The sequence below is a fragment of the Pinus tabuliformis genome, chromosome 6, assembly GCF_031772625.1.
Source record: "Pinus tabuliformis cultivar Carrire ecotype Pingquan chromosome 6, CPIR1, whole genome shotgun sequence".
Taxonomy (NCBI): Eukaryota; Viridiplantae; Streptophyta; class Pinopsida; order Pinales; family Pinaceae; genus Pinus; species Pinus tabuliformis.
The window spans coordinates 376,044,236-376,056,221 of NC_142292.1; the positions used below are offsets into that span (position 1 = coordinate 376,044,236).

Below are 11,986 nucleotides of genomic sequence, written 5' to 3' on the forward strand. Positions count from 1 at the left end.
TCCAATTTACTGGATCCTTGCCATCAAACTTCCTCATCTCGATTTTTCTTGATTTTAGGACCTCGATCTTGAAACGACTATAACTCTGTAATTTCAGAATTTCCAGTTCTGAAATTGTGCCCTATAGTATCCCTCTATTTCCTCTTTCCAATGCCACATGTCTGATTGAAATTGGATTCTCCAAGAAAGAGTTATACACAATCTCCCAAGATGACCTGATTATATACCTTTTCAGAAGAGCGAACTTCTATGAATTGCCACGTGTCAGTGTTTTCACCTTTGGATCTAAATATATATAATGAAAACTATAGTCCGTCCTCTTCCTGTAACTTCTTACAAAATTTCAATCTGATGCTCAGGGAGAAAGTTATGACGATTTTCCTAAGGTCACCTGTTTAGGATGTAATTCAGGAGTCTTAAAAAACCCTAACTTGCTCAGATCATATATCCGAAAATATAGTGAGCCAAGATCTGAAATTCAGACTCGAGCTTTAGACCGATTTCGTTTCAAATCGTTTTTTTTTAGCTTCTGAAACTTCATACATGAAATTCTGGAGCTTCCAAAAACCCTAATTTCCTCATATCATATCTCCGACAAAATAGTGAGACAAGATCTAAAATTTGGACCTATGGTCTAGCATGATTTCTTCCCAAATAGGTTTTCTTTTTCACTTCTGAAACATCGCAGAAAAAAATTATAGCGAGAATGCCACGATGACTTGTTTGGAGCAGCGAAACCTTAGAATCCAAAGCTCTGATACCAAATGTTATGAAAACAACTCACGAAAGATAGAAAAGAGAGATAAACACCTTATAATTCAGCCTCTTCAAGGGAGAAACCTCCTTTACATTACACAAATGAATAATTCTTGGATGATACAAATGACAAGACCTCCTTTCTATATATAGGAGTTTAATGGGTCATAATATAATTAGAGCTGACATAACAATAATAATGTAAGGGCACAATAATAACAATAGTGGGCTTCTATGGGGCACAATAATAAATATGGGGACTACATGGGTACAACAATATAATAGGTGGGTTGTACTAATAACAATAAGGGGTTACACTAGTAGTATAGGGGCCTAACAGCGAGGAACCAAAGAATTAGGATGATAAAGAAGAGTCCATTTTGATAGGTTGATCCTCTACTTTACATGCCAATGAATGAATTAGAGAAGTGGGTGCAGAAAGCATCTCTAATATAGCTATTTAGCCTTCCCAATGAGCATGAGGTCTAAGAGTTCATCTAACTTGTGTAAAATATTTTATTGGGATTGTCTTGTATTCAACAAGATCTTTCCAAGTATAAAATTAACATGCCAATATAAATCAATAGTATGGAAATAATGATTTTTATGGCCTCATGAATTACATGTACTCAAAACCTATGGAGCAATAGTTTCCATGACTTATGATTCAAGAGTGACCTATGAAGGGTTATTTCTCCACGAGTTAAATTTCAACTTGGTTTCCTGGTGGAATGCTAACATGGACTAGTACATATGCATTAAAACCTAATGGTTGTACGTCGAATTTTGGATGAAATTATGTAGGTACTTTGACACCCCTTCATCATATATTATCATCAAAATCAGTCATTATTTTCGACACGTAATAGTTAGATATCCAATGAATGTTTGTTGGAAGTGCATCAAATATCAGACAAAATTAGAGAGAGAGGGAGAGAGAGAATGGATCTAATAATACCAATATTATAGTTTTCTTTAAATTTATTATTAATTTACTTGGTATTGAAATGAATTTTTTAAATCAATTTATTGAAAAATATTTATTATAAATGATTTCAACATTATAATGTATTAGACATTAAAAATATTGATTAAAAAACATATTTAATTTTGTTAGAAATTTATGTTTAAAATAAATTTTGGACAAACTAAGTCATCAATTATATAATAATATTTAACATTTATTACATAAAGATTTTAAATATTCATATAAATTGTTTAGAAAATCATATTAAATTTTACTTTAAATTCATATCAACTTATATAATCATACTTTATTTCTATCCCCTAATCAGGGTGTTGAAATTCAGGACATTGGAGGATTGGAGGGGAGGCTCCCACCCCATCACTTCGCATCACATTTAAGAGGGGGTTGACATGGCCAACCCACCCTATATAACACACATGCAACTGAATTTACCGCTCTCCATGCATATGTCATAAAAAAATATGCTTGAAGGTGTTGATACGAGAGGCTTTTCTCTCCCATTTTTCTATTATTTCTGGGTTCCTCCTTTACCATAGGTAGACAATGCCCTTGGGTGACTAATAGTAGTAGTCTTTTATTCAGCTACAATTTTGTTCAGTGCGGGTGCAGTTAAGGGGCTTTTTCTTAGGCTTAGTCATTGGTTTTTTGCCTGGACATGAATCAACATACACTAACATTCTAGGCAACCTAGTTTTAGGGAGTGAAGCTCTTTGACTTATCCATTAGTTTCTAGACAATGGAAGATGGGAAGGCGTAGGGAAACCAAGGGGTGCATCTCTCTAGGCACTGACAACAACCTTTGATCTTGATGTTGTAGGAGAGGGAGCTATAAATTTTCATCAAACTAGCATGTTCCTTCCTATTTAGGTATGGAGGGCTAGGAAAAATTAGCTAATTTTTTATAAATTAAATCTCTATGGTTTCGCCTTTTCATTCTCTCATTAAGCTTTTAATTCCTGGATGTTAGCTTATTATGACCTAAGGCCAGCCAAGGTGTGAAATGGACAGATACTGATATCTCATGGTGGATAGTAGAACCTATCAAGAAGCATTCATCTTCCATTCATTCTCACCAATATTCCCATTTGCACAAATTTTCCTAGAAGTGTATTGCTTCCTAGCTTTTTCATGTTTCTAGTTTTCTCAATATCAATCCCTTGGGTCTTTGTGTGTTGTGGGAAATAATTATAGCCTATTTATTTCTTATTTGGTTAAGTATTCCCCAACAAGGAATTCATTGCCACCAAAAGATCAAGGGAATGGGTCCTCAAGGTAGGCCACATTCCCAAGCCCAAGTCCAAGATGCTACAACTATCTTCCACTCTACTCCCCCCGAAAATTTGCAAGAAAATTCATCAAATTGAATATTTTACTACTAAATAATGATAAACTTATTCTAATTGAAAGGTCCAAGCAAAGGTAGTCAATTGGTTCCTAACCTTGGAGACATCATGGGAAGGCAGAGAGAGTACATAAAATCCATCATTCTTCATTGGTAGATGAATATTGTTCTAAGTAGGGACTTCAACAAGAAACATGAAGATCACAATGATATAGTCTCTTCTCTAAATGGAATCAAGAAGGTGCAACCTTAGCAACATTCTTGTCTTACTAGTTTGGGTGCTTGGCTTGCTCACCTTCAAAGCCATTCTCAATATGAACTTAAACCTCCTACTCCAACTAGAAAAACAACTTAAGACCTTGCCCCAGTGACTTAATTGGGTTCCTAATGTAATGCTTAGCTACTTGGCAGTTACTTCTATTTTATTTAATTCAATCTATGGTGGATATTAGTAGCTTCTCAATGATAGTTTCTCTTATTTTGAATTATCATAACTTTGGTCAATGCTTAACAGATATCGTTTCCATTAGTTTCTTTTTATTTTGAATTATCAGAACTTTGGTCAATGCTTAACAGATCTTGTTTCCATAGAGGTAGATTGAGACCGAACTCTACATAAACAATAATATTTTTTTCTAGTGTATGATGGAATTTTGAGGCAATATAATTTGAATTGAAAAAAAAAGGTTGGTTGATTTCTATTAAATAAAAAAATTAAACATTCATATATAAATTGTTTAAATGTCATATGACCTTGTTATAAACTGATATCATATATAGTTATTACTATGTGAACTTTGAAATAAACATTGATTAAACTGACTCATCAATTTATATAATAATACACGATGTTTATTAGATGGGGACTTTAAAAAATCAAATAAATTGGTTAAAGGAACATGTCAAGCATCACTATAAAGTCCCATGATTTTCTTGTAAATGAATTTTATTTTTCTTTTTAAATTTATTTTTGTATTTTCATAGAAGTATTTACAGTATATATTCAACATTTTTGTCTCTGGCATATGATCTTGGAAGCTAGACTAGAGATAATAAGGTGAAGAGTTAAGAGCTAGAAAAATTAAAGGAGTCTCCATGATGAATAAAAACCAAAATCAATTGTTTCCCAACTTAGTGGAAAACCAATAACAAGACAAAAAATAATTTATGTATTGAATTTCATTGTATGATCTAACAAAAAAATTAGATTAAGGATAAAGTTATAGTAAAATATAACTATACCCCTAAGGGCTAGCTAGTCTCCAAAAAGAAGATATGATTGCAATGAACTAGAGCATTAAAATGATAAATACGCATCTAGGTTGATAGGCTATTCCTCAACTTTACATTGTGGATGAACTAGAAAATTGGGTGGAGAACCCATCTCTAATATGGCTAGTTGGCCTTCAACATCGAGTATGAAGTCTAAAAGTTCATCTAACCTGCGTAAAGAATTTCCCTAAGATTGTATTCTATCCACCAAGGTTTTCCAAGTAGCAGCTTAACATGCCAATATAAATCAACATTATGCAAATAATGATTTTGATATCCTAGTGAATTAAATATACTAGGAAACCAAGGAGAAATAGCTCTCATGACCTCTGAATCAAGATTGACTTGTTGTTCATGCAAATTTATTCCCCAATGAATCAAACTTCCTCTTTTATTTTTGGTTGTGTGCCGACATGCAGGAATCTACAAGCTGAGGATTATGCTCAAAGGCACACCCTAGAAGCCTTAAAGCTCCATGACCTTCATTTCCACACCAACTATAATCTTTATAATAGTTCATAGTTGTTGGAGGCAAAAAACATTGCATGGACTAGGACTGAGGTGAGAAAGGAACTACATGAGGCAACTGTGAAAGAGAAAATCCATTACAAGTTGTGAGTTTGGTTGCACTAGAGTGAAACGATGGACAATGCCCTCCCGTTCTAAAAAATATGATAGCATAGGTGTTAGGAGAATATTTTTTAGTAGATAAGCCAAAATTCCTATTCTTGTTCAGTTAGTGACGATCTTCCTAACAATGAGGAAACAAACAAAAAAGTTGTAAGTGTTCTTCATATTTGCAAAAAATATTATTAGAAATGTGGCACAAATAATTTGCAAATATTGAAAAACATATGGCAACAACACATATAAAAAAATCCAATGCAAAAAATTGATTTTATTATAATTGAAACAATAGTCCTGTTGGAGAAGTATAAAGACATGGGTCTATAGCATCCTCCTCCATGGGATAGGTTCTTTAACTCCCTATTCTTCAAAAACTTATATCACTCTCAATAGTTTCAATGAGAAAAAATAAATGTGAGTTGAACTCAATAATGGGAGCTCAATAGGAATGAGAAAATAATAATGAGGATGAAAATGGTCACGTGTAGAGAGTGAGGAAAAACCTCTCTATTTATACTAAAATGTTAGGATAAATCTTGATCTAGTAATATAATAAAATATTATTAGACCAAATCAAGATCTAACTATTTAGAGTATTTTATTATATTTGAGAGAAGAAAATATTATTCAAATGGTCAAAAAATGTTATTTAGCAAATTAACTCAAAAAATAATGATTTATTGAGTTAATTAAGAAAAATTGTTAAATTAACTAGTAAATAAAAAATTATTATTTAATTGACACATTTTTTTTTTAACTGAAGCTTGGAGCACGCGCGGAGCTGGAGCGAGGGTTTGGAGAATCGCAGCAGCAGCAGCTTCGCCTTGGCCTGGGCCGCGAGGACTGTTTTGGGGCCTGGCCTCCGCCATGGCCCATTCTGATCCATCTTCTGGGGACGCAGAGAAAGCTTTCTCTGATTTGGTAAAATCTCTGCCCCCTGTCCGTCCGAAGCCAGCAACATCCAAATTTGTTAAGAAACTTGATACACTCCAAGAAGTTCAGTTACCTCCTTCTCTTCCACGAATGGCAGCTTTATCTCTAGCAGAAAAAGGGCTCATTGGGCAGTTCACAGGCTTATGGCCCTCACCAAAGACAGTCCAGAGATGGGTGGAAAGGAACTGGTCTGATAAAACTCAAGGAAAGATTTCGATTCGATTCTGCGGCAAAGGCTATTATACCTTCCATTTTGAAACCAAAGCAGATAAGGATCTGATATTTAGAAACGGGCCCTATTTTATGGACTCTCGAGGGTTATATCTGAATAAATGGACCCCTGATTTCGACCCTGAACTCGATATTCCGAATGCGGTTCCGGTTTGGGTCCGTCTTCCCCATCTCCCCCTGCACTGCTGGGGAGATGACTCGGTAAAAGCAATAGGGAATGCAGTCGGCAAGTACATCGACAGAAGCGAGCCTAAAGATAACATGCAAGCGTGTGCAAGGATTTGCGTAGAAGTGGACCTTGGGAAAGGCCTTCCAGAAGCCATCAAGCTGAAGGTGGATGACTGGAGCTACATACAGCAGCTGGACTACGAGCAAATTCCATTCAAATGTAAGGTATGTCATGAATACGGCCATTTTGCCAATAGATGCTCTAAAAATACTAATCTTGACTCTGAAGATCAAGGAGATCAGTGGGAAACTGTGAAAAAAAAGAAAGCAGCACCTCAGGCAAAACAAGATCCACCTCCTGAACAACCGGGACCCTCCTCTCCTCGCCCCACCTCTCCATCTTTTAACCCTCCTGGACCTTCCCTTGACTCTTCCTTCCCCTCCTCTTCCAACCCTTTCCTTATTTTATCCTCTGATGATCCTCTGACTGATCAGCCATCTTCGAATCTGATTGAGCCCCCCTTGATTTCTTCGACCCCCTCTCAGCCCGTCATTGATCCTCCCCCCCTCAGAACCACCAGAAGTTCCTCCAAAGACTTTGGCTCCTCCGGTGATATCCACAAGAAACCTGGACCAGGCAGAAAGTCAGCCAAGCAGCATCGGGAAGAAAGCACGCAAAAGGACATAGCCCTAGGGATCCAAACTCCTATGGAATCTTTCATTACAGGTTCACAAGAGAAAGAAACAGCAGGTAAAGAACATGAGAGGCGAGCACCTCCTCGCTCGAACGCCTCATGATGAAGCTTTTATCTTGGAACAGCAGGGGTATGGGGCACCCCTCCAAATCAGCTGCCCTACGAGATCTTCTTCAAACAGAAAGACCTGAAATTGTTCTGATACAGGAAACCAAGCAAAGTCAGAACGAAATGCAAATAATTATAGAAGCCCAAAAAAATTTCTCAGGGGCCAGTAGCAACTCCAGAGGAGCCTCTGGAGGAATCACAACCATGTGGAATAAGCAGTACTGGGACTGCAATTCCTTTGTCCTCAATCAAAACTGGGTTAGGACCAACCTTACCAACAAGGAAGAGAGCTGTGACTTAATCATTTATAATGTCTATATCCCCAACCATTACCGGGAAAAGGAACAATGTTGGAAGGAATTGAAGGAAGAAATAGACAAGGAGCAGAACCCAAATGTTATTCTTGCTGGAGACTTCAATTTAATTCTTCATGCGAATGAGAAAAGGAGGGGCACCTTCACCCCCGACACCTCCAGAAGACAGCTGGAAATGATAATGGCTGAACATGAACTGATGGATATCATTCCAAAAAATAGGAAATATACTTGGAACAACAGAAGATTGGGGCCAGGCAACATTATGGAAAGGTTGGACAGAATACTGGTCAATGTTTCCCTTCTCTCCTCCTTTGCCGCAGGCCACACCAAAATTCTCAGTGCCACAGCCTCAGATCACTTCCCCATTCTCTTAACGCTGGACTCCCATGCTCATTTGGGACCAATTCCGTTCAGGTACAATCCCTTGTGGAGAGACAGCGCTGAGGCCGAGGCTATCATAGAAGAAACTTGGAAGCAACATGTTGAAGGTTCCCCAAATCATATTTGGGAAACAAAACTTCGAAACATAAGGAAGGCACTCAAGGATTGGGCAAAAGCCAGCTATCAAGAGCCAGAAAAAATAAGGAAAAAAATACAGCAGGATTTGGAAGAGATCTACAAACAAATAGAGGACCATGGATTCACTCATCAGCTGAAAAGTAAGGAATGGGAGGTTCAGGGACAGCTAATTCAAATAAAGAGAGCGGAAGAGATCAAATGGAGGATCAAGTCAAGAGAATTATGGTTAAAGGAAGGTGATAAAAATACGGCATACTTTCATAAGCAGGCCACAGCAAAAAAAACAAGGAACAATGTTACTACTATTACTGATAGTCAAGGCAGCCAGCATAATGACCAAGAATCTATAAAAAGAGCTGCCTTCCTCCATTACAATTGTCTCCTCACAGAAAATCAAGGAGACGCTGACTATTCGGCCTTCCTTAAGCATCTTCCGGAAAAAATCTCTGTTGAGGAGAATGACAGGTTAAATAGTGAAATTACAGAGGAGGAGACCAGAAAAGCCATCTGGACTTTACAACCAGACAAGTCCCCTGGTCCAGACGGTTTCCCAATAAATTTTTACAGGGACCATTGGCACTTGATAAAAAAAGATCTTGTTAAAATGATGAAAGGAATCCAAAGGAAAAAGAAAATGGGGGGCTTCACAAATTCAACTTTTCTCGCCCTCATTCCTAAGGAAAACCGCCCCACTTCTTTCTCCAGATTTAGACCTATTTCTTTGTGTAACACTTCTTACAAGATCTTTGCAAAAATTATAGCAGCCAGGCTCCAGCCACTTCTCCCTTCCCTTATATCTGAAAATCAAGGAGGCTTCATGACCAACAGGAAAATTCATGATACCATCACCTTGGTTCAAGAAGCTATCCACTCCAGCACATCTAGGCAGGAGAAAGGCTTCGTTCTCAAGCTAGATTTAGCTAACGCATTCGATCGAGTAAGACACTCCTTCTTGTTCGCTGTCTTGAGGAAAATGGGATTTAATTCTGCCTTCATCAGCACCATTGCCGCTTGTATCTCTGGCCCCTGGATCTCGCCTCTCATAAACGGCCGCCCCTGTGATGCTTTTCAATCCTCAAGAGGGCTAAGGCAAGGTTGCCCTCTTTCCCCCTATCTTTTCATCTTGATGGCTGAATCCTTTAGCAGCACCCTTGAACACAACAGAAGAGTTGGTCTCATCTCTGGTATCAAGTTTGGAAACGGAGTGAAAAATATCAATCACTCTCAATTTGCTGATGACACTCTGCTTATTGGTGGGGCATCCACTACTATAGCAAGGCGCTTCAAAATCCTCCTCGATCAATTTATGGCGTGCTCAGGAGGAGAAGTCAACTTCCAAAAAAGTTGCATCTATGGATGGAACATCTCCAATCAAACAGCCCACAGTATTGCTAACATCTTTGGAGTTGCCTTCAAAGCAACCTGGGACCACTTTACCTACCTTGGGATGCCGGTCACCATGGGCTCTCTAAAAGCCACCACCTGGAATGAAATAATAGACAAAGTCAAAAGGAAGGTTCAGCAATGGGGAACTCAATGGCTTAACCCAGCTGGCAGATTAATTTTGCTCAAATCAGGTATCTCCTCCTTACCTTTATACCGATTCACACTTTATCAAGCTCCTGCTTCTTTTCACTATAAGCTGGAAACCGCCCTCCGCAATTTTTTATGGCAAGGAGGGAAAAAAGAAAAAAATAGATTCAATTTGGTCAATTGGAAAACTGTAATTCAATCTCCAGATAGAGGTGGGTTGGGAATCAGAGCTCCTAAAATTCTAAATCTCGCATTTGGGATTAAAATGGCTTGGAGGCTAATTAATGAACCAAAAGCCTGGTGGAAACAGGTCATTGAATGCAAATATCTCTCTGACAATAGACAAAGACTCCTTGAAACTGATATTCCCAATAGAGATTCTACCAAAATCTGGCACCTCTGTAAGAAAGCAATCCCCACTCTCATTCAAAACACCTCAAAGATTCCGGGGGAAGGGAGCAGTATAAATTATGCCACTGATAAAATTATGGGTTTCCAACCTCTAAATACTGTTGAAGAAGCCATTCCCTTCATCCTCTATCTTAACAGCAAAGGCATTCAGAGGCTGGACCAAATTTCAAAATGGGATGCTGATACTGGAGCTTGGACTAGCTGGGACTTTCCAGTTATTCCCCCACACTTGGAATCAAGCTATCAAGCCCTCCATAAAAATCTTCAGAACAGAGCCCCCATTAAAAAAGGAGCAGCAGATGGGTTTAGATGGGACCCCACGGGCTCAAGCTATACCATCAAATCTGGCTATCAATTCATTTGCAACAACACTTACCAGACTCCCGTCTGGAATCAATGGAGAACAATATGGAAATCTGAGGCCATCCCCAAGGTCAAATTCTTCATCTGGTTGCTGTTAAAGGGCAGAATCCTCACTTCGGAAAACCTAAGAAAGAGAGGGATACATGGACCTTCAATCTGCCCTAATTGTTGCTCTGAGGAGGAAACCATCCACCATCTATTCCTTGATTGCATCTTCGCGAAGAAATGCTGGACCATCATGTCCAACTTGGGCAATATAACATGGCAACCTCAGCAAAACATTGCAGAGACAATCCAAGATTGGAGAAGGAATTGCCCTTGGAAAGATAAAAGGAGCAAGATAGTCAAAAGAACTTGGGATATCATACCTCACAACCTTCTTTGGAAAATCTGGCTCACAAGAAACAAGAAAATCTTTCAAAACAAAGAGGGCAATGTTTGGAAGACATGCAACAATGCTCACCTCTTGGCGCAGGAGACGATGGCAGCCAAATACTCAGGAACAATTAAAGCAACAGACTATTCAGTTGAGGAGAGGCTCATGATCAAGCATATTCTAGGTCGTTCAGGTCATCAACAGAGTATTCAGAGAACTAACAGACAGCATCAACACCAGACCAGGGATTGGGAAATTAGACTACCAACCCAGGATTACAAGAGGTGGATCCAGAGTAACAACTGCCCAATTTTATACTTTGATGGCGCCTCAAAGTCCAACCCAGGACCAGCAGGCGCAGGAGGTGTTATCATTGATGAATTAGGAGAAGAAATCTGCAACTACGAATGGAGTTTGGGGGAAAAAACAAATAATAATGCAGAGGCTCTAGCACTGTATCAAGGGTTGTTGCAATTAAAAAGCATGGGGATTAGAAAAGCTCTTGTTTTAGGAGACTCCTCCATAGTCATTGGCCTTATGAACCATCACCGGAGATCTCCAAACAGTAATCTTCAGCAACATATCCAACGCATCAATCTCCTCACCAAACACTTTGAAAAAATCAGATTCTGCCATATCCTTCGCACGCTCAATGGGGAAGCGGATAAACATGCGAATAACGCAGTTGGACATCCGGAAGTTGCATTGAGGCACAATCACAGAGATTTTTTCCAGCCTCTGCCATGAAGCAGGCCGACCCTGACATTGCCCAGGCACGCAGATCCAGCAAGCGTGTGACGGGCATGGTTACAACAGTCCCAGGACACTTGACAGAGAGTATGAAGCGCATAAACAGTCTCATTCAGGCCTTGATTCAAAGAATAACTGACATCCCGAGAAAAAACAATCACCTCAGCGAAGGACGGAAGAACGATTGCACTGCTCCAGCAAATCGACTTAGAGATTTAGGAAAATATCTTAATAATACAGAGGATCCGACTTCTGCAATGCATTCAGGCCATGGTTGGTTCCGTTCCATAAATACGGGCAGAGGAAAGCAAAGACTTGTCATACATTGCTATGAGCAAGAGCAGCTTCGCTGGAATGAAGAAGGCGCACTTGTCCAGAGTCGAAGACGAAATCAATCTCTGGTATCGCCATTCCTTGCTTTGATTATCTCTTCTCTAATCTTTATCGTGGTGCTTTTCAGGAATAGTTTCAGTGGGAAGGCGAGAACTACTGCTCCATTCTTTCAACAATCTTTGTTTTATTTACTTCACCTCTGCGGGCCGTCCGCCATCTTTCAAACTTGCCCCTTTAGTACGCCCCTCTCTGGTTCATTCTCTC

At 38.9% G+C, this 11,986-nt stretch overlaps 1 protein-coding gene across 1 annotated transcript in view; it reads left to right on the forward strand.

Annotated features, from left to right (window-relative positions):
• LOC149258872 (uncharacterized) overlaps positions 1 to 11,386 on the forward strand; it is a 31,420-nt gene extending 20,034 nt beyond the window's left edge. Inside the window, exons 2-5 of the mRNA XM_089439067.1 lie at positions 5,749 to 6,418; positions 6,575 to 7,068; positions 7,194 to 9,533; positions 9,696 to 11,386. Of these exons, the coding sequence (XP_089295193.1) occupies positions 5,749 to 6,418; positions 6,575 to 7,068; positions 7,194 to 9,533; positions 9,696 to 11,386 (5,195 nt within the window). The remainder of the gene's footprint in view (positions 1 to 5,748; positions 6,419 to 6,574; positions 7,069 to 7,193; positions 9,534 to 9,695) is intronic.
• Positions 11,387 to 11,986: the final 600 nt, after the last annotated feature.